Below are 24,393 nucleotides of genomic sequence, written 5' to 3'. Positions count from 1 at the left end.
GTTGCAACTTGCTTCTACAAATCTGGATGGAAGAACATCTTTGCCATCATCCGAGGTACATGAATTATGGTATGACTAGTCTTAACTACATTGAAGAGCACGAAAATCGGGTAAATGCTCATGAGTTTCCAAAAGGTACAGAGGCATGGTTTGCACATTTGAGTTCCTTGACTGCAAGCAAAATTAAGTGGACATTCGGTTGGCTCCCAGTCAACGAAGTTATCTATATGTCGGCCGGAGTGTGCTTTCTTTTGTTAATAGGTCTTTGGAGTATTCAGCCGTATGCTCCACACAAGGTTCTATGCCAGTTGGGCAGGTATCAAACTATCCTTCATGATGAAGATTTGAGTCGACAAGTCATTGAACTATGTCCAAAAGCTGCATTCCTGGAAGAAAAGGTTCGCCAGATTTGGCATCAGTGTAGGTTTCTGGAGCCACAAACTCCAGTACGGGATTTGGCCAAGGGTGAAGTAGAGCCTAGATACACAGTATGGTACGGTAAAAGGGTTCAAGTCGATCAAGAGCCTAAATGGCCAGCCAAAAAGGCCCCACGTACAACAATTCACCGATGGGGCACAAGAACAATGGAGTTGGTTGGCAAAGGAGAAAAGCTATAGGGCCATGATAAGCAAATTAGAAGTGAAAATCAGAGATCTTAAATTTGATAGTAGTGTGCAGACCACTGTTGACGAAGGAGAGAAGAAAAAGTTGGCTCAAGAAAACGAAGCCCTCTAAATTCAAAACATGAAGATAGCTGCTGAAAACCTGGGAAGGAGCCAAACAGATGAAAGTCTTATAAACAGTCTTAGGTGGAAAGTATGTAAGTGTGGGACTGATTTGGAAAAGTCTGAAGGTAGACTGGCAAGAGCCCGAGCGAAGTTGGAAAAGAACGCAGAAGAATGGGCAGAGTTTGTTCAGCAATTAAAAGGAATATACGATAGAGAGGTCACAAATCTAAAGAAAAAGCTAACCACCCTCGAAAATGAAATGACTGAACAGACAAAGAGCTTCAAGGCAGAGAGGAAATATTGTTATGCATTAATGTCCCAACTGGAAGAGGACATGCAACAGTTGCAGGAGCAAAGCCATAATGGCACCCAAGTTCTGGAAGCTAGATCCCAACAAATTGGGCGCCTACTCCAAGAGAAAGGCATCATTAGAGAAAGAATTAGAGGAATCGCTGACTACATCGTCATGAAATGCCATGAGTGTGAGGATATGACTAGATCCACTTTCTTTGCCGCAGTGATGACTTTTGTTCGCTAGATAATGGACGACCTGGATCGCCTCAAAGGAGATCTTGCACGTAGACCCGCGTCGAGACTGAGTGATGTCCCGTGGGCCTTTGGTGTAGTTTTGGAGGCACTTATGTATTCTTGATTTTTCTTTTTGAGCCTGTATTTCAGTTTCCTTTTAGAGTTTGTTTTGATTCTGTTTTTATTTTTCAGCCCTTAAGTCTGTATGATGGAGTCGTTGTAATAGGGAAAATTAGAAGTTTTTATTTTAATGAAAATTTGAAAAAACCCAAAAACTATTTCTTTCTTTTATTTTGCATTTATCCCCTGAACTACATAATGATCTGATTCACGCGACATCATGATACGTAGGCAATCCCCATCTGATCTGGTCATAGCTATAAATAACTCGAATAAGAGAGAAAATAATAAAAAGAAGGCACAAGAAAAAGAGAGAAAACAAGAATAAGAGGGAAAACAATGCAAAAGAGAGAGTGCAAAGAAAAAAGAGCAAATAATGAAAAGCGCAAAAGAAAAGAAAAGATTCAAAAATCTGGGAGGTCACAAAAGCCGGAATGAGATGCGCAACCGTTGCAAAACATGTAGAAAAATATTTAATTGTCTAGGTGCATTGCATTCCCCAACGTGCGATTCCCTATGTGTTAATTGTCTCGAACTAATCGATTTGTTGTGTATGTTGTTGAGACCAGGTTCTGTTTTTTAAGGTGGTTGGTTTTGTGGTAACCTGGCTTCGCACCCTTACTTTACAATATCCAAAGGAAGCATCAAAATGATGTCAGAGAGTCATTTACTAACAATTCCCCCCTCAGAGGACAACCCGTTGTTGGTTATCTCGACGTCAGAGTCAGCAACTGCTGAAGAGAACAGGACACTATGCCTCCGCATGCTGGAAATGTAGGACGCTTGGTCTAATGGTAAAGAGCCGCCTAGTGCAATACCTGATTTTCCTGAACTGATTCCTAGAACAAGTGGAACCTCCAATATCCCTATAAACTACCCGGCCACCCCATTCGGATACCCCATTATGTCAGCCTACTTCACCGGAATGCCTTCTAAGGTTCTCCCCCAAACATTGATTTCGAGAGTGTCTTCTAACATATTCACCGTACCACCAACCTAGGCTACGACACAGCCAACACTGCCTAGGCCAAGTTTTGAGCCGTCATCCTTTACTTTCTAAATACCACCATTTCAATCGGACACAACTCATGTCACCCCAAACTCCTACCCTCAACAACCTTGGTATGAGTTTACCACGGGACAAGAGAGAACTGTAAAGAATCCCGAGCAAGAAGAGATCACTCAAAAAATGAAAAGCATAGAAAAAAGTCTCAAGAGCATACAAGGCCTGTGTGGCCAGAAGAGTGTCTCCTATGCTGACTTGTGCATGTTCCCTCATGTTCACCTGCCCATCGGTTTCAAGACTCCCAATTTTGAAAAGTATGACGGACATGGGGACCCCATAGCCCACCTGAAAAGGTATTACAATCAGTTAAGAGGAGCAGGCGGAAAAGAAGAACTCTTGATGGCTTACTTCAAGGAGAGTTTAGGTGGAATTGCATCTGAATGGTATATGGATCAAGACATCTCCCACTGGCACATGACTTGGCCCGAGACTTTGTCAGATAGTTCCAGTACAATGTGGGCATAGCTCCAGATCGAAACTCTTTATCCAATTTCAATAAGAAGTCTTCAGAGAGCTTCCGGGAGTACGCTATAAAGTGGCTTGAACAAGCTGCTAGGGTGAAACCCCTAATGGATGAGACTGAGATGGTCAGTGTCTTCTTGCAAGCCCAAGAGGCTGATTACTTCTAGAACATGATGTTCTCTATGGGTAAGCCGTTTGCAGAAGCCATAAAGATTGGGAAAATGGTAGAGAATGGTTTGAAAGCGAGTCGCATCCTGGTCCAGTCGGCTATAAGAGCCACCTCTCAAGTAATCCAGAGCGGGTCAGGGGCTACAGCAAACCAGAAAAAGAAAGAAGAAGTGACAATGATGGCCTCAAGTCTAAGAAACCCCCATCAACCCCGAGGTTACTTTGGTTCCTCTTCAATCACCCCGCAACATTACTACCCTCACCAAGATGCGGCATATGCCATGACTCCTCAGCCTTATGCAGTGATGAATGCCCAGTTATATGCTCGGCCACAACAACATTATAACCAGAATCGAGCTCCACCGCCTAGAAATAACCCTCCTAACCAAGCTCCATATAATCCCCGTCCACCACAGAATAATTTTCAATATAATGCCCGTGCCCGTGAACCACCCAGAAAAACCAACTTCACACCCATCGTTGAATCATATTCCAGCCTCTTCCCAAAGTTGGTCCAAATGGGTTTGTTACAGCCTGTACCTCCAAACAAGCAAAACCCAGAGTCACCCTCCTACCGATCAGGTACCCGATGAGCTTATCATTCAGGGGCAGAAGAGCACGACACTGAAGATTGCTGGACCCTTAAAAGAGCGGTCTAGAACTTGATAGAACAAAAACGGGTAGTGTTGAGGGATGAAGAGGTCCCCAATGTAACCAACAACCCATTACCAGCTCACAACAATGGGCCAGTTATTGGGATGATCTGTGAGGACAAAGAATTTGACCGAGCTTTGAAAGCTATCTTTGCTATTACCGATGTTGAAAAGGAGCCCAAAGCAGCATTAAAGCAAGCTAAGGATGAAAGGAAAAACAGCTCCACTCCTCAAAGCATAGATAAGATTATGGAAACCAAGACAGGGGCAACACCCCTTAAAGATGTTGTTCTCTATGTTCCTAGAGCCCCCATGAAAGAACAGTTTATGATGAGTCCCCCCAAAAGGTTCGAGCAAAACAAGGTTACACTAGAGGTACCAAAGATGTACGTACCAAATGGGACTTATGTGGCGCAGGGGCCGATAATTTCACCCAGGCTGACTGAGCCCGTGGTTATCAGCCGCGCACAATAGAATCCCATGAAAGAACCCACTGCCGTCCCCTAGAACTACAATAAAGAAGTGGTAACGTACAAGAGAAAAGAAAACATGGGGGAGGTGAATGAAAGGAACCCATCTGGAAAGTACCTCAACTTGGAAGAATTGGAAAAGACCAAATAGAAGCGTTTTCCTCTTAAAATGCCAGTCAGTGCTGAAGAGGCAGAAGAATTCTCCTAAAAGATGAAAATATTGGACTACTCCATGATTGATCAACTCAAAAAGTCCCCCTCTCAGGTCTCACTTTTGTCCTTCGAATGAGCATCAGAAGGTGTTGTTAAAGACACTTTATGATGCATATGTGTTGGTCGAGACCAACGTTTAGAAATTGGAAAGAATGGCAAAATGATTATTTGAAGTCAACCGGATCTCATTTAGCCGAAATGACTTGCCTTCGGAAGGGGCTGCCCACAACAAAACTCTTCATTGGATCGTCAAGTATGAAGGATACTACATAAAAAGAGTTATGTTGGATGGCAGATCTAGGGTTGACATCTACCCTCTCTCGACCCTACAGAGAATGGAAATTGGGACTGAAAGGATTAGGCCCAACAATGTTTGCTTACGTTCATTTGACGACATCAAAAGGGATACGATATGGGATATTGATTTTATCCTAACCATCGACCCGGTGAATTTTGAAGTAACATTTCAGGATTTGGACATGGACACCTCCTACAATTTTCTACTAGGAAGACCTTGGATCCATGCGGTAGGGGCTGTACCCTCTACTCTCCACCAAATGGTTAAGTTTGAACATGAAAACTAGGAATTTGTAGTCCACAGAGAAGATGAGCAATCAATCTACAGGGACCTGTCCGTCCCGTGTTTGGAGGCCAAGGAAGGTAGTGAGCACATAGTCTACCAAACTTTTGAGATCGTGGTCACGGACCAGTGTGAGGAAGGAACGTCGTGTCCTCAACCCTTTTTGTCAAATGCGTAAATCATGGTCACTAATGAAATGATCAAACATGGCTACAAGCCCGGGAAAGGGCTCGAGGCATCTTTGCAAGGCATTACAGAGCCTATCACTTTGACTGCCAGTGAGAACTTCTTTGGTGTCGGTTTCTAAGCTACAGAATTTGATGTAAAATGGGATAATAAACGAAGAACGATGGGTGGGTTCTACTTCAGCCGGTCTCGTATCTCGTCAGAACGTTTGTTAAGCCAAGTACATAGAAGAAGAAGAAGAAGATGCCTTCACGGCCGATGAAATTGAGGATATCTATTGGGCAATGGGGCAAATGTTATATGAGGTTCATATGGTCCAGCCAGGTAAAGGCTCAAGCACTACTGGGGTGCAGTATATGGGGCCAAATTCCAAACTTCAAAATTGGAAGGCTACTTTGTTCCCAGTCAGGCAGGAATCCTGGTAGTTCAGTCTTGCCATCTTTTCTGAATAAAGGAATCTCTCTCTTTATTCTTTTTGATTGTTGTTATTTTTCTTATCTCTCTTTTCAGTTCTAATAATGCCGACTTAAATAACATGACATGCTTGCAAATTTCATGCCCAGATCCTAACACGCTGTCTAATTGTGAAATAATGAATCAAGAACCAGAATATGATGAATATGAGGCTTTTAGGGAAATAAACTGAGAATTTGAACAATTTGAGAATAAGCCTAAGCCAAACTTAAACGAAACTGAGCTAGTTAATTTGGGTAGTTCGGAAGAGGTCCAGGAAACCATGATAAGCATTCACGCTGATGAAAGAACTAGGGATGCATTGGTCCAACTTTTGTTCGAATTCAAATACGTGTTTGCCTGGTCCTATGACGATATGCCAGGACTAAGTGTTGACTTAGTGGTGCACAAACTGCCAACTTATCTCGGTTATCCACTTATCCAACAAAAATAGAGAAAGTTTAAAATGGACATCAGTGACAAAAAAGAAGTCACCAAACAGTTGAAAGCGGGTGTGATCTGAGTGGTTCGATACACCACATGGTTGGATAATGTGGTCCTAGTGCCAAAGAAATATGGGAAAACCCGTGTGTGTGTTGATTATCAGGATTTGAACAAAGCAAGCCCAAGGACAACTTTCTATTACCAAATATCCACATCCTTGTTGACAACTGTGCCAAACATGAGATACAGTCTTTAATGGATTGTTACGCTGGGTATCATCAGGTCCTGATGGATGAAGAAGATGCAGAAAAGACAACTTTCACCATACCTTGGGGTACTTATTATTATAGGGTTATGCCGTTCTATTTAAAGAATACTGGGGCAACTTACATGAGAGCTATGACTGTTATCTTTCACAACATAATGCACCAAGATATTGAGGTGTACGTGGATGGTGTGATCATTAAATCCAGAACGCAGGATGACCATGTGCGGGATCTGAGAAAGTTCTTTGAGCATCTGCGTAAGTATGACTTGAAGTTGAATCCAGCTAAATGTGCATTTGGAGTACCATCTGGGAAACTTTTGGGGTTTATAGACAGTCGGAGAGGCATCGATTTAGATCCAACAAAGATAAAGTCTATTCGGGATTTGCCACCTCCAAGAACCAAGAAAGAGGTTATGAGTCTATTGGGAAGGTTGAATTACATCAGCAGATTCATTACTCAGTCGACTTCCATGTGTGAGCCCATATTTATGTTTTTGAAGAAAGATGCGGCAATTAGATGGACAGATGAGTGTCAGGAAGCTTTTGACAAAATCAACGAATATCTATCGAATCCGCCAGTGTTGGTTTCACTCGAGCTTGGAAGGCCTTTGTTCTTGTACTTGACATTGTTGGAGAATTCTTTTGGATGTGTTATCGGGTAACATGATGTGACTGGGAAGAAAGAACAAGCCATATACTATTTGAGCAAGAATTTCACTAGTTATGAAGCCAAGTACACTTTGTAGGAAAGAACTTGTTGCGCCCTAACTTGGGTCACTCAAAATCTTAGGCATTACTTGTTGTCTTATACCACCTATCTCATAACCAGATTGGATCCTTTGAAGTACATATTCCAAAAGACGATGCCCACAGGGAGGTTAGCAAAATGGCAAATCCTGCTCACCGAGTTTGACATAGTCTATGTCACCCGCACGATAATGAAATCTCAAGCCTTGGCGGATCACCTAGCTGAAAATCCTGTTGAAGATGAATATCAGCCTTTAAGTACTTACTTTCCGAACGAGGAAGTAAATTAAGTTGAGGTAATTCCAGAAGACACCAGTGCTTGGAAAATGTTCTTTGACAGAGTTGTGAATATAAAAGGTGTCGGGATTGGGGCAATTCTGATATTGCCCACTAGTCAGCACTATCCGGCCACAACCTGGTTTTGGTTCTTTTTTACAAACAACACTGCTGAATATGAAGCCTACATTATGGGTATGAATATGGCAGTTGACATGGATGTGAAACAATTGTTAATCATGGGAGATTCTGATTTGATTATTCGACAAGCTCAAGGTGAATGGGAAACCCGAGACATCAAACTTATCCCATACAGATAACATGTGGAAGATCTCAGCAAGCGGTTCAAATCCGTCGAGTTCAGGTACATTCCTAGGTTTCACAATGAGTTAGCGGATGCGCTAGCTGCTTTGGCCTCGATGCTACCGTATCCAGGCAATGTCCACATTGACCCATTGGAAATCCAAATCCAAGAAAGACATGGTTATTGCAATACAGTTGAGACGGAACCAGATGTTCAGCCATGGTATCATGATATCAAAAGATTTTTGAAAACAAAGGAATATCCTGAGCAAGCCAGTGGAGACCAAAAGAGAACCATTAGAAGGCTCTCCAGTGGTTTCTTCTTGAGTGGAGAAGTCTTGTATAAAAGGACTCCAGATTTGAACCTTTTAAGATACGTACATGCCCAAGAGATTGGAAGAATCATGAATGAAGTGCACGCAGGAGTGTGTGGACCCCATATGAATGGATATGTCCTTGCAAAGAAAATCCTTCGGGTAAGTTATTACTGGATGACCATGGAAAAGGATTACTTCAGTTTTGTTCGAAAGTGTCATCAGTGTCAGGTACACAGTGACCTCATTCATGCACCGCCTTCAGAGTTACATCCTATGTCAGCACCGTGGCCATTCGTTGCTTGGGTTATGGATGTCATTGGGCCAATCGAGCCGAAAGCTTCAAATGGGCACATATTCATCTTAGTTTCCATTGACTAGTTCACAAAGTGGGTTGAAGCAGTCACTCTCAAAGCCATCACCAAGAAAACAGTGGTGGACTTCGTGCATTCTAACATTATCTATCGTTTTGGTATTCCGAAAGTTATCATTACGGACAATGCTGCAAATTTGAACAGTCATTTGATGAGGGAGGTATGCGAACAACTTAAGATCACCATCGGAATTCTACCCCTTATCGGCCCAAGGCTAATGGTGCTGTTTAAGCAACGAATAAAAATATCAAAAAGATCCTTAGGAAAATGATCCAAAGTTCTAGACAATGGCAATAAAAGTTGCCTTTTGTATTATTGGGATATCGTACAACCGTGCGCACATCATTTGGGGCAACATCCTATCTATTGGTTTATGGCACCGAAGCCGTAATATCCACAGAAGTTGAAATTCCATCCCTTGGAATCATCGTTGAAGCTGAGATTGAGGACAATGAATGGGTCAAGACCCGTCTAGAATAGTTAACCCTGATTGATGAAAAATAGATGGCTGCTGTTTGCCACGGGCAGTTGTATCAATAAAGAATGGCTCGTGCCTATAACAAGAAAGTGTGGCCTAGGAACTTTGAAGTGGGGTAACTCGTCTTGAGATGCATTCTCCCACATCATAGGGGAGCAAAAGGAAAATTCGCTCCAAACTAGAGGTGTCCGTACATTATAAGAAAATTGTTGCCAAAAGGGGCATTGTAATTGGGAGACATCGAAGGAAATGACCCCGAAATAGATATTAATGTGGACGCGGTCAAAAGGTATTACGTTTAACCCTTCTGCGGTACAGATATTCTCCGATTGGGATGACGAAGGCTTTCATTCTCGCTACCCAAACACTGTTAACCCTTTGCAAACCCTTTGAGTCAGTTACCTTTCTTTGATTACCCTCTTTGGAACCCGAAAATGTTATAAAAAAAATAACAAAAACAAAAAAGAAAGTGAAAACAAAGTTTCCTGAACTACGTTCGACTTGATTCTATAAGGATACGTAGACAACCTCTCTCTGGGGTTCAGTCACACCAAAACAAAAATCCATATTTCCCCAAAAGGCGAAACTGGGGCAGAATTTATAATGGTTCAGTGGCGGTTCGCCTAAAAGGTTCCAAAGTTGTAATTCAATCCAAACTCTTTTTACCCCAAATCTTGTTCAAAGTCCTTCTGATCAATCGGTAAAGATGTTCAAAATTGGAGGATGTGGTTACTTGGATCTGATACAATCAAACGAGAGAAATAAAATGAGAGAGTCTTATTGGTGAAAACCCACACAGGCACCATAAGGCGATGGTATGCAGAGAAATTGAAAATGGGAGTCTTGTTAGTGAAAACTCGCAAAGATCACTATAAGGTGACATTGAGAAGAGAAATGAGAGAGGTCGGTTGGTGAAAAACCGCAAAGGGCGCCACTGATCAAAAAAGGAATCCCTTACAACCATCGGCACTGATAGAGTCCGAACATGGTTTCTCGGTATAGGTTATGATAGGTTTATGAGAGTTGGACGGTTTGCACAGATCGAGTATCCAATCCAAGAAGCATGTCATGTGTATTGAAGTCTGCATGCACTCCAGATAAGTCCTTATTCCTTTCCCTGAAAGGGACGCTTCTCATTTAAAATTCATTATCTTGTCTATTGTTTACTTTTCTTTGAATCTCTTTCGGTCTAATTCTCCTCCGAAACTAATACAAAGAAAAGATGACAAGATTGGTTTTATAGGGTTTTGTTCTGACAGAAAGCTAAAATTTAAGAAAAGGCATCCAGCCTCAGCAGGTGCATCAAGTCGGCCTCGACTGGCCATGATGGCCGATGCTCCAAAGTCAAAAACTCTTGAAAATAAAGGAAATCAAAGTCAGGTGCCCATAAAGGCAAAAATAAGATGGAAAAAGGCCAATCCCTACACGGGTCAATCATCATGTGGAATTTTGAAAAGTCAAGATCCCCGGGTTTAGAAAGGAAACCAATTTCTAGAGAGCCAGCGAGCAATGGAGATTTTATCGAAAGAACTGGGCTGAGATCAAGTGATTGAAACAATCAAGGCTACAAAACCAACCACCGTTTCAAACTGACAAAATGTTCTTTGATTTGAAAATAAGTAAATAGGAATAATCCAAAACAACTCCATAAGGAGCAAGTGCGATAAAAGCAAAGGACGCGGAGACCAAAACAGGTCTGCAACAAAAGTTAACCCGAAAAAGGGAAGTCCCCTTCAAACGCTTTATGCACTCTCCTAAATAAAATGAAAAGAAAGCAGAAGAAAAATTCAAAACCATGGTAGCATAGGGTCTCCAATCTCTAGCTATGTTTTTTCCAATATAGGGGCCCATTCCCTAGTCGATGCCAGCATAACCTGGTAATTTTTCCAACATAGGGTCCCACCCCCTAGTTGATCCCGGCATAACCGGATGACTTTTCCTGCATAACACGAGGGCCTTTATGGCATAACCCAATGACTTTCCTGGCATAACCCGATGACCTTTCCGGTATAACCCGATGACTTTCCTGGCATAACCCGAGAACCTTTCCAGCATAACTCGAGGACCTTTCCGGCATAACCCAATGACTTTCCCGGCATAACCCGAGGACCTTTCTAGCATTACCCGATGATTTTCCCGACATAACCTGAGGACCTTTCCGGCATAACCCGAGGACCTTTCCGGCATAACACGATGACTTTCCCAGCATAACCCGAGGACCTTTCCAGCATAATCCGATGACTTTCCCGGCATAACCCGAGGATCTTTCCGGCATTACCCGATGACTTTTCCAACATAACCCGAGGACCTTTCCGGCATAACTCGATGACCTTCCCGGCATAACCCAAGGACCTTTTCGGCATAACCCGATGACCTTCCCATCATAACCCGAGGACCTTTCCGGCATAACCCGATGACTTTCCAGGCATAACTCGAGGACCTTTCCGGCATAACCCGATGACTTTCCCGGCATAAACCGGGGACCTTTTTGGCAAAACCCGATGATTTTTTCCAACATAACCTGGTAATCTTTTCCAACATAGGGTCCACTTCCTAGCTTTGCCAGCATAACGTGGTAATCTTTTCCAGCACAAAGTCACACTCCCTAGTTGATGCCAGCATAACCTGGTATTATTTCCAACTTAGGGCCTCCGATCCCCATTTGATTTCATTTCAGATATAGGGTCTCCACTCCCTAATCTCTTTTTCTCAAGGACACACAATCCTGATTTTATTGCTTTCAATAAAAAAATAGTTTAGATTTTTGTTGCAATAACTCACGAAATTTTCCTAGTGAAAACTGGGGTAGAAAAATTTCATTCGTTTGTTTATTTTGGTGCTTGAACAGGTTTTTACCATAAGGCACGAGATTTGAGATGACCAAAAGAAGAAGTCTCAATCCAAATAAAAGAAAAGAAAAACAAGAAAAGAAGTTGAACTCTAAGTGTAGAAGCGGAGAAAAGATGCGGACTGTTCAAGATATGATTGAAGTCACAAGCTTTGCATGTTCTGCCTTGCTCCGAAAAGCTGAAGAAGAATGAACTAGCGGTTTGCAGCTAACGAGCATCAAGATTAAGATCAGAGTTTGCAGGAAGAATCAGCCGAGACTTAAGATCAAGATTTAGAAGGTTTATATATAGGAATCTTGTAACTCGTAGTTGATAGGCTTAGCTAGTTTAACTTTTCATCTTTCATTTTGGTGTAATAAGGAGCTCAGCAAGCAGAAACAACAGCAACAACAGTGAAATCACAGTTTCTCGGTAGTCCTAGCTACCAAAACTTCCAGAACTACACTGACCTGATTTCTTTATAGCCAAAGATATTTAGGCAACCTCCGAAGCAAGGTTCGATCAGGCTTTTTCCAAAAAATGCTTCCCATGGAGTTTCAAACGGGCAAAAATCGCTCATAGTTGCTCATTTTATCTTTGCCTGAAAACTCTTCGTGTTTCCGAGCAAAGAGGGCAGCTGTGAGCATGTGATTTTTGCCCTATTAGAAATACTCCTAGTCTCCTACAAAATTAAAGAAAATAGATTTTTCCAAATTATTTGCAATTTTATAGGATTTTTGTAGGATTTATTAATTGTTTGCATTTTTGTGCACGTTTAATATTTTTGTTAAAAATCATGAAAAAATCCCCAAAAATGTCAAAAATATCATGCATTACATATTAGATTTTTGTGTTCATGTTTTAGGATTAATTGGTTAATTAATTGCTTTATTAAAATGAAAATCACAAAAATATCATTCATTTTGCATTTTTAGCTTTTAATGCTAGATTAGAAATTTTCTCTTGATTGATTTAGGATTATATAATTTTTTATATATTAAAATTAGATAATTAGTTTAATTTTATAAATTAGATTAATATAGGAGTTAATTTAGGATTTTAATTAATTAAAGAAAGGAAAAAAGAAAACAAAGAGAAAAGAATTTGGAAAAGGATTAATTTGGTCTTGAAATTAGGCCATATTTTAATAGTCAAATCCGTCCAAACTCCATCCCAATTCCCTTTAGTACCCGGTCCAATCCCCATACCCCAAACGACCCCGTTTCTACGTTCTTTCATCACAGCCGTTGGATTCATTTAATCCAACGACTCAGAACTTAAAACCCATAATCCATATAACTGTCCTAAACCAGAGACCCCCATACACCCGTCTCACTTTACCCCCTTCACTCTCATCTCTCTCAAGCCCCAAACCCTAGCCGCCCTCTCACCCCTCGCCGGCTCCGCCTCTCTCCGCCGCCCGGAAGTCGCCTTACGGCGGCGGAGTACCTCCAAATCGCATCAACTTCACACCATGTAACCCTGAGCCCCTCCCAAACATTATTCTCCCATTAGCTTCTCCCAAATCATCACCCAAATCCTCCAATTTCAAATTCAAAAATCACACCCTAACGGCTGGTCTCCAAACACCTCCAAATCTTCACCCTTGAACAACGACACACCTCCCCTTCCTTGCTTCTCCTTCATATTTATTTAAACCACCCACAGATTTTGACCTCCCTCCAGCCACCCCAAGTACAAAAGAAGGAAAACTAGCAGTGACTCCCCCCTCTTTCTCTCTGAAAGCGACGAAACCTCCTCCCATTCTGAGAACTCCATTTTTTATTTACACCCATCCTTAGCCGAACAAAATTCAAAAAACTAGAGTTTTGATGGTTGGTTTCGGATTCAAATAATTTAAAAATCAAAGCTGTAGTTGTTTGCTATTGATTTCGAGTTGATTTGCCTTTGTTTCGAGCTTTCCTTCCTCCGGTTCGGGACTATTTTTGATGCTCATCACTGTCGATCTTCACCAACAAGAAGTTCTAGGCTTTTATTTGGTTTTTGTGCTGCTATTTCCCTTCTTTAGGTATGTAAATCCTCACTTGTCCTTTATTTCGAATTTATGGATAAAACTTTGTTGTATTCTTGCTGGGTTCATGCTGATTCAGATCTGGCTCGCTTAAGCCTCAAATTCTGTTTGTCTTTCCCTTTTCTGTTCGATACTTAATGTTGAATGTGCTTATATTAATTGTTCAAGTTATTGATTAGAGTTGAAGGAATTGAAACTCTGTTTGATATTTAGGAATTTATGAGGTTTGATTACAATTCGTTTGAATTCATATGGCTGTTTGTTGTTAGAGGATATGTCTCACATATTTAAATACCATTCAAGTCATTTAAATCATTCAGTTTAGTCCCCGTGGTACTGTAGAAGTTGTTGAATTTATAGATTTTTTTAATCTTAAAATGACATGATAATGTGGACTTAATCATTTGTAGCATGAACTTTCTATTATGTGTTTGATTGAAATAAATGTATTGGATTTGTTGTTGAATTGCAGCTTTGAAATTCAAACAAGTATTCTTTAGGCAAGTAGCTTCAAACCTATGTAGTTGGTCTTAATCATTTGAAGCATGAACTTTCTATTATGTGTTTGATTGAAATAAATGTATTGGATTTGTTGTTGAATTGCAGCTTTGAAATTCAAACAAGTATTCTTTAGGCAAGTAGCTTCAAACCTATGTAGTTGGATTGAAGATTAATAAACTGATGCTCTAATACTTGTTAGAGGAAAGACTCGTTATTGTTTCCTTCAAATCAGTGGTTCAATGGTCTTGTTACATGAATTTGTTTTCTATTTGAAGAATATGCTTTGTTGAGTTTTGTATTATCAAATTTGGGTAAATAAAGTTGAATGGAAACAATAGCTTTTTTGTTTATCAAGTAGGTCCATTGGATAATTTATCAAATACTAGATATTATATCAGGTTAATTGAATGTCATTGTGTAAGTATTCTTTTGAGTTTTCCTTTAAGAATTGTTTCCATGTTTGAGATTCTTTAAGTATTATGCAAGAAGGATTGAAACTATAATTTGTTCTTAGATGAAAATAAGCAGGCTGTAGGGTTGTGATTTTGAAGCTGAAAGTGTTAGGCTTTGAAACTTAAGGTATTGATTTGAATTAGTTTGGGCCAAAATTTTTTTAATAGTCCACCCTTCCATAACTAATTTACCACACTCTTTCATAACTACTCCATAATTCATGGCCTTACAATAATCTCAAACATAGAAATAATTAAGCCATAAACATTCGTAGTTGGCTTTACGCGCGCTATAACAAACCATCGTGACTATGGGTACGATTCCCATGACATAGTTATGATACCTAATTTCCAAATGCGGGTGTGCATTTCATGTGACCTGATTATAACAACTTCGAACATTAATAAAATAAACATGTCACGAATCACGGGTGCATTTCATGTAGCGTGGTTTGCGACGTATTCCAAAACAAACAAGTGTACGACAATCGTAACTTGTTCATGAAATAAATCCATAAATCCTAAAAGTGGTTAAATTAAATAAAAATGGTTATAAAGTTTAAAAATGCATAATAGGTTCAAAACATGTAATAAATAAGATAATTAGGCCAATTAGTAATAGTTAAGCGACTCTGCTGGAACCACGAAACCCGAGAATGCCTAACATTTTCTCCGGGGTTAACAGAGTTCCTTAACTAGTTTTTCTAGTTTCACAGACTTATAAATAAAGTCAAATTTTCATCGATTTGGGATTTAAAATAAACCAGTGACTTGGGACACCATAAAATTATCCCAAGTGGTGACTCTGAAATAAATAAAATAATTTCATTTCGAATAATATTACTTTAATTGGAAAAACTCCCTTATATACCTCTTTTGGGTGTAAAAAGGAGGTGTGACAGCATATGCAAGATCACAGTTCAGTTTTGAAAGAAAGGTCATGAGTCGTTAAGCAGCACATACGCTTTCAAATGACTAGGTAAATGGCATTACTATTTAGTATGACGTGATGAGAGTATACATTTTAGAATGGAAATGTGTTTTGGTTTATGAACACTTTATTGGTATTGCGACATTCTCTTGTTTGATCGACTTTTGATGTTTGAATTTTTCTTTGTGGCATAGAAGAATTATAGAAGTATTTCGCATGGGATGACCGTGTAATTGGAGGAGTGTGGACATTCAGGCGGTGGAGTTGAGACCAGGTTTGGTGATTCGTATGTTCTATGGTTTTGGAGACTGAAATTTCTCGTGAGTAAATTATTTTGTGGTTGTGGACTGTGAAAATGTAGCCAAGGTTAGTTAGATTTTAATACGTGTTGTGATTCAGTCATTGTGGACTTTTTGGGGGTTATTTATCTATTGTGGGTGAGAAGAGCTAATTTGGGTTCATTGGTAGGCCCAATATGGATGTGTGTTCCGCATCGAGTCGTATTTGTTGACTCCGAACTGCTATTGTTGAGGGGGGTGCCATTTAGTTGTATTTGAGCTTATTCATGTTCTAAAATGTTTTGTGAGTTACCCTTCTATGTTATGAGGATTGTGAATCGTTGGTTATATGCACACATAGTGCGGTTCTATTGGGCTTATAGCGGGAATTTGAGCAAGATGGGTATTCGGGTATTTCGTGATTGATTGTGCGTTGTCTATGTTCTTTTCGAATGGTGGAATTGTGTTATTTTCTCTCTGTATGGTAATGCACTTTGGGTTCTTGATGTCAAATTTTGAACAGTTATGGATTTTGAGCAGGGTGGCTCGAGGTATATGATACGGTCCAATGTTTGGATGGGATCACGCATTGTAGCGTAGTTATGTAAAGGTATGACCCTTTGTGTTAGATTCGCGAGTTTTTGTTCTACGGTGTGTGATGGTTTCTTAGCATTGCGTCGTGGTGATACCCATTGAGCTTGCAGGATGATTCTCTTGTCTAATGTCATTTTCCATGCTTGAGTACATTTGGAATGTTGCTTATTAGTGCGCGGATTGTACAGGTTGTGGCTTTAGATTGCATTGATGTATCATGTCACTAGAGTGGTCATGTTGGATGTGATGAGGTCATTGGGCCTAGAATTGGTGCTATCGGATCTGATTGCGGTATAGTTGGAAGGATATTGTTGCTGATCGGCTTAGAAATTTTCTATAGCTCCTATCGAAGGAGAGGGAGTTCCATAACTTGTGATCTGAAGAATGATTATGAGTTTCTGCGTGTTTTTTTTCGTTGGCAGTATACGAAGGTGTTAGAACGAGGTTTTTTTTATAAGATGTTTATTCCCGGAATTGGATTGTTTTGAGCAGCTACTGTGATTATAAATTATCACTATGAGTGTTTGAGTTATATGGTATATCGTGTGATTTCATATTGGGTTACGGATATGGCTTGATATAGCTTGTTCAGACTTATACGATGTGTAGATGCGAGATTCTAATTTTATGGAAAATTTCGGATGTGAAAAATTTGGTTCTAAGGCTTATGAGCTAGGTTGGATTAAGAAATTTCAGTCATGTTGTGTTATCAGACCTATATGGGATATGATGACGTGGGATCACCCCCGGGTATATGTATAGTGAGGTTATACGATGATTTGATGGCTTTTGGAACAACTCTTGGCACGTTCAAGGACGAACGTATGTTTAAGTGGGGGAGGATGCAACGACCCGACCGGTCATTTTGAGCATTTGCACTTCTCTCGGTATTTTGGGGGCACGAGTAGCTCCGTATGATATATTAGTAATTGTGTGCAAAATTTGAGTTCATTCCGAGTTGATTTGACATGTTTCGGCGTGAGTTTTTGGAAGTCGAAAGTTCATTAAGTTTGATTTTAGGTGCATTTGGCCGTTTCGATATTGTTATGTGTGTTTAGAGGCTTGCGTAGGTCCGTATTATGATATGGAACGTTTTGGTATGTTTCGATGGGGTCCCGAGGGACTCGGGTGAGTTTCGAATAGGTTTAGGTTGTGTTGCGCGTGTTTTTCTTATGTTTCGAAGTCGTTTCTTCAAGCATAAATGATACAATATTAAGCAAATGAGCTCCAATTTCTATTTTGATTGAAGAATTAGATCCATATCGTAATTACGGAGTCATAGTAAAAAGAATCGTCAAATTTGGACATCATATGAGGATTTTATGGTCATTTTACTAATAATTGGGTTGCTAGATTTTTTCAAATTAATTACGACATTGCCACTGACTTCAATATAAGGTCAAATGGAGTGATTCAAGAGCCTAACTTGACTAGAATTTTACAAGAAATCCATTGAAGACATCAAAAGTGAATTCATATTTTTTGGCATAAGAAACGAGGCGGAGCAGTGTTTAAATAAGGGTTTGTGAATTTAACATATTTTGAGTTGGGGAGCTCGGAATTAGGCAATTTTTGAGGCGATATTCAGCATACGAATTGGGGTACGTGTTAGCTACTCAATTTTGGTTAAATTTCATAAATCTATATTCGATTTTAGCTTTTGGTTGATGAATTTTAAAGAAGAAATTAGGGGTTTTGGCCTAAAGTTTCATAATATGAGTTTTTGAGTTTTGAACACTGATTTGGAGTCGGATTTGAGTGAAACTAGTATGGTTGAACTCGTAATTGAATGGGTTGACGGATTTTGTGAGTTTTGTCGGCTTTCGAGGTGCGGGCACTGGTTGGACTTTGGCCGATTTTGGGCTTTTGATTAAAGATTCGACCTTTTTCGATTGGGATTGGTTCCTTTAGCATTAACATCAATCATTCCATAAGAGGGAAAACAATGTAATTACTGCTAGTTTCAAAGAGTAGAGTATCTTGGAAGCTCGTTCATTACATTATGTACAATCAGAGTCGTGCAAAAGAAGGAAAGGAATAGCCTCACATACCTTGTATATACTACCCCAATCTCAAGCTATGCAATTGTCACAACTCCTTAGTCTACAATAAGAGAAACGATACTATCGTTATCATTTAAGCGTCATAACTATTATGTATCGACCACAACCTATTTTACGATAAAACGGATAGCACCTCCCCTATATATATGACTTCACACCATTCAAAACAGTCACCAAACAGCCCAAACAACATCAATAATAAACATATTGAGCCTCCCAAAATAGTCCACGCACAACCTAATCACTCCATACATACGACAACCACCGTAGTCGTGTCAAACGACCCGGAAATATTACGAATAACTATCATCCCACAACCCTACATATATATGGTGTTTCTCCACACCCTTCCTCTTCCAAAACTCCACAAAACAGTAGTAAAATATGCACCCAAACAGCAACGCAAAACAATCCACAAAACAATAACATTACTACCAAGCCTTTCGATATATATTTCACAAGTTCTAGCTTCAATGGCTTAGCCGCAACTTGGATAATCTTAAATACATATAGAGTAAGAGGTTCCTTACCTTTATACATAAAGAACAACTCCAATTTGACCTTAAATTTCCATGAAATATCCCTCCAATGCTGCCACACAACAAAAAAAATGAAACTAGCGATCAATTAGTGTTTTTCGGCACTAGAATCACTTTAGAAGGCTTGAAATCACCTAGGATTGATATTAAGAACATGAGGGAGTATTTACAGAACATAAACCCTTTAAAACAACCTCCCACATGAGCTGGAACGACACAAAAATGAGCAACAACAAGAAGAACAAGAGACTTACTAGCGCCACGGAATTCCCGACACTTGATTTGTGTTGTTTGCCCTTTTTTGGGTCTTGAATCTTGAGAGAACCTTGAGAGGATGTTCCTAGGGTTCTAAGGTCTGAAAATAGTGAGAAGAAATGACTTAAAACGGGTTGGAGGCATCCTATATAGGTCCAAATATCTTAAACCGCCTTAGTGGGCCCCATAGAGAGGTGCTTGGCGCAGTCTCGCAAAAATGCGAATATCTCTCTACTCTAAGATCATATCGATGAAAAGTTTAATGTGTTGGAAACTAGACTCATAGATCTATAATTTGGTTGGTAGATCACCCAGTAATTCCTTGTAAATTAGGAGAAAAGATTAGAAACATTTGACCTAATGTTTAAGTAAAATTATGAACCTAAGTTGAGACAACTTTTGTCGACTTTTGTTTCATAACTCGTTTGACTTCAAGACTTATGATACGGATATTATATGATTAAAATACCTTAATACATGACCTCTTGAGTGTATTAAGCACCGCTAGATTTACCTGAAAATACGAGTTACAACATCCTTGATTCATTTAACTTCTAATACTTGTTAATCACCCTTATACACTCTTGTATCACTTAAGACCAATAGGATTGACTTCTTATCATCTCAAAGATAATTCCTTCTTGGATTTATGTTAACTAATATATGGCATGAACTAACACATGTGGATATGGGTTGTAACACCCTCCCCCCTTAGGAACATTCGTCCTCGAATGTAAGGGTTCATGGGGAGTTTAAATCATCGTGGATTCCAATGGAAATTTCCGATCAATTTTCCCCTATAAAATGGTCACTAGCAAAACTTGCAAGCAATTAAGCCCAACATATGGCTTCACAAGGCTACACAAAGCATTATGCATATTTACATTATCTACATATCACCATTTTGTATTAAGGAGGAGTATTCTCAAATTATTGCTTACCTCATAGAGCCGTTTCACCTTCCAATGTATCCTGTCTTCCACCAGCATCCTTGTTATCTTCATTCTGGAATAGGTAAGGGTATTTAGACTTCATCTCCTCTTCTGCTTCCCATGTCATTTCTTCCATATTTTTGTTCCTCCACAATACTTTGACGGAAGCTACATCTTTTGTTCTCAGCTTGCGGACTTGTAGATCTAATATCGCCACTAGCACTTCTTCATATGATAGGTCCTCTGTAACTTGTACATCTTTGATAGGGATGACTCGAGAAGGGTCTCCAATACATTTCCTCAACATAGATACATGGAATACCGGGTGGACAAATTCCAATTCGGATGGCAATTCTAACTCATAAGCAACCTGTCCAATCCGTCGAAGAATTTTATACGGCCCGATATACCTTGGACTCAGCTTACCTTTCTTCCCAAAACGCATAATACCCTTCATTGGTGAGATCCTCAGGAAAACCCAATCACCAACCTCAAACTCTAGATCACGACGTCGGACATCAGAATAAGATTTTTGCCTGCTTTGTGCCGTCCTCAATCGCTCCTGTATCACTTTCACCTTCTCAATAGCTTGGTGAATCAAATCTGGCCCATATAATTCTGTTTCACCGACTTCGAACCATCCAACTGGTGATCTACATCTTCTCCCGTATAGTGCCTCGTATGGGGCCATTTTAATACTGGAATGGTAGCTATTATTGTAGGCGAATTCTATGAGTGGAAGATGGTCATCCCAATTTCCCTTAAAATCTAGAACACATGCTCGTAGCATATCTTCCAGTGTCTGAATGGTACGTTCAGCCTGTCCGTCAGTCTGCGGATGAAATTTAGTGTTGAGATTCACTTGTGTGCCTAAACCCTTCTGAAAAGACCTCCAAAATTTAGCTGTAAATTGAGCTCCTCGGTCTGATATAATAGATACTGGTACACCATGAAGCCTAACAATCTCCTTGATATACAACTTCGCATAATCTTCAGCCGTGTAAGTTGTTTTAACTGGCAGAAAATGGGCACATTTTGTAAGTCAATCAATTATCACCCAGATGGAGTCAAACTTATGATAAGAGTGAGGTAATCCAATAATGAAGTCCATATTAATCACCTCCCATTTCCAGGTCGGAATCTCTATATTTTGAAGCAATCCACCGGGTTTCTGATGTTCTATCTTTACTTGTTGACAATTGGGACACTGGGCTACAAATTCTGCAATAGACTTCTTCATATTATCCCACCAATACTGCTCCTTGACATCATGATACATCTTTGTCGAGCCGGGATGGATGGAATATCGGGATTGATGAATCTCATTCATAATCTTCTCTCGCAACCCTGCCACATTAGGCACACACAATCGGCTCTGGTATCTCAGTGCCCCATCTTTTCCGATCCCAAAAGCCATACTTTTACACTGTTGAATGCTTTCTCTTAATCGTACTAAGATAGGATCTTCATATTGTCGTGCTTTTACCTCGGCTACCAAAGATGATTCTGATGTATTCTGTACAGTAACACCTCCGTCATCAGAGTCTAACAATCTGATTCTCATATTGGCTAGCTGATGAAGCTCTTTAGTCAACCCCCATCTACCTGCCTCAATATGTACTAAGCTTCCCATTGATTTACGGCTGAGAGCATCTGCCACAACATTGGCTTTACCGGGATGATACAATATCTCGACGTCGTAGTCTTTCAATAATTCAAGCCACCTACGCTGCCTCAAATTCAACTCTTTCTGCTTGAAGATGTATTGTAAACTCTTGTGATCTGTGTAGATGTCAACATGGACACCGTATAAGTAGTGCCGCCATATCTTCAAAGCATATATTACTGCAGCCAATTCCAAATCATGGGTTGGATAATTCTTTTCATGCTTCTTCAATTGTCTTGATGCATAAGCAATCACCTTCCCACGCTGCATCAATACGCACCCCAAACCTATACCTGAGGCATCACAATATACCACATAACCTTCTGTTCCTTCAGGAAGAGTGAGCACTGGTGCGGATGTCAATCGATTCTTCAGCTCCTGAAAACTACGTTCACAAGTGTCAGACCACTGGAACTTGGTAGCTTTCTGTGTTAACTTAGTCAATGGTGATGATATAGAGGAAAACCCTTCCACAAACCGCCTATAATATCCTGCTAGCCCTAGGAAGCTGCGGACTTCTGATGGTGTTGTAGGTCTCGGCCAATTCTTTACTGCATCGATCTTCTGAGTGTCGACACTAATACCCTCGTCAGATATCACATGGCCAAGGAATGCTACTGAGTTCAGCCAAAATTCACATTTGGAGAGCTTAGCATATAACTTACGATCCTGAAGCGTCTGTAATACTATCCACAAGTGGCCCGCATGTTCTGCCTCCGAACGAGAATATACTAGAATGTCATCAATGAATACAATCACGAACACATCAAGATATGGCCTAAATATAGTATTCATGAGATCCATAAAAGCTGCTGGGGCATTTGTTAGCCCGAACGACATCACCAAGAACTCAAAGTGCCCGTATCTTGTCCGGAAGGCCGTCTTTGGAATATCCTTCTCCTTAACCCTCACCTGATGATACCCTGAACGTAAATCAATCTTGGAGAAATACTTGGCACCCTGGAGTTGGTCAAACAGGTCATCAATTCTTGGAAGTGGATACTTGTTCTTTATAGTAAACTTATTCAACTGTCGATAGTCGATACACATCCGTAACGACCCGTCTTTCTTCCGCACGAATAGGACTGGCGCACCCCAAGGTGAAATGCTAGGCCTAATGAAGCCCTTATCCAACAAGTCCTTCAACTGCACCTTCAACTCTCGCAACTCTGCCGGGGCCATTCTGTATGGAGGGATAGAGATCGGTTGAGTGTCAGGCAACACATCAATGCTAAACTCAATCTCCCTTTCAGGAGGAAGGCCTGGGAGTTTATCTGGGAAAACATCTAGAAATTTGTTGACCACGAGGATTGATTGTAGAGTAGGAGGCTTCGCCTCCGCATCCCTAACGTGAACGAGATGATAAATGTAACCTTTTGAGATCATTTTCCTTTCCTTAAGATAGGAAATAAACCTACCTTTCGGTGTATCAATGTTCCCTTTCCATTCAATGACGGGTTCACCCGGAAATTGGAACCTAACCATCTTCGTACGACAGTCAACATTTGCATAGCATGAGGCCAACCAGTCCATTCCTATTATCACATCAAAATCAACCATTTCTAACTCAAATAAATTTGCCGAGGTTTGACGACTACAAATCATCATAGTGCAACCTCTATATACCCTTCTAGCAATCACAGAATCTCCTATCGGAGTAGATACCGCAAGGGGTTTACTTATCAATTCAGGTTCAATGCCAAACTTATTAGCCACAAAGGGTGTAACATATGATAATGTAGATCCCGGATCAATCAGCGCATATACATCATAAGAAAACACAGATATAATACCTGTAACAACATCTGGAGACGACTCGAGATCCTGTCGACCTACTAGAGCATAGGTTCGATTTTGAGCACCACTCGAACTCGGCACTGCACCTCTACCCCTACCACGACCTGTCGACTGCTGAAAACCCCGTGCTGGAGGTCGAACTGATGAGGAAGAACCAGACACAGATCCAGTCGGCTGAGCCATACCATCACCTCCTCTATTAGGACAATCCCGCATCATATGGCCAGGCTGCCCGCACGAATAGCATGCATCAGAACCTCGACGACACAGTCCAAAGTGGGCCTTGCCGCACTGATCACAATGTGGTGTTGGGGGTCTCATCTGACTAGTATCCCTGTGATGTTGCGAGCCAGATGCCCGCGAACTCTGACCTGGACCAGAATAGGATCGATCATATCGAGGCCTCTGAAACTGTGGAGGAGCACTAGCTACAGGTGGCGCCGAACTCCTCGAAAACTGTGGCCTGATGCGGCCTCTGAAGTCATCAGAATACCCTGCAAATCTCGCCCTCTTATGCTGGCCCCTATCCTGCTCCCTAACTGCCCTCTGCTGGCGCTTACGATCCTCTAGGGTCTGGGCATAAGCTTGAATACGGGAAATATCCATGCCCTCCACCAAGGAGGCTGTCGTACACTCATTTATCAGATGTGGTCCCAACCCATTCACGAACATATGCACCCTATCACTCATCTCG

The 24,393-nt window shown here is 40.6% G+C and overlaps 1 protein-coding gene across 1 annotated transcript; it reads left to right on the top strand.

Annotated features, from left to right (window-relative positions):
- Positions 1-744: 744 nt before the first annotated feature.
- On the top strand, positions 745-1,266 carry LOC138871637 (uncharacterized). The gene has a single exon (XM_070149529.1). It carries the CDS (start codon positions 745-747, stop codon positions 1,264-1,266), a length of 522 nt encoding a protein of 173 aa, XP_070005630.1.
- The last annotated feature ends 23,127 nt before the right edge of the window (positions 1,267-24,393 follow it).

This window comes from Nicotiana sylvestris, chromosome 6 (genome assembly GCF_000393655.2).
Source record: "Nicotiana sylvestris chromosome 6, ASM39365v2, whole genome shotgun sequence".
Lineage (NCBI taxonomy): Eukaryota > Viridiplantae > Streptophyta > Magnoliopsida > Solanales > Solanaceae > Nicotiana > Nicotiana sylvestris.
This window is presented reverse-complemented; position numbering and strand designations above follow the sequence as displayed.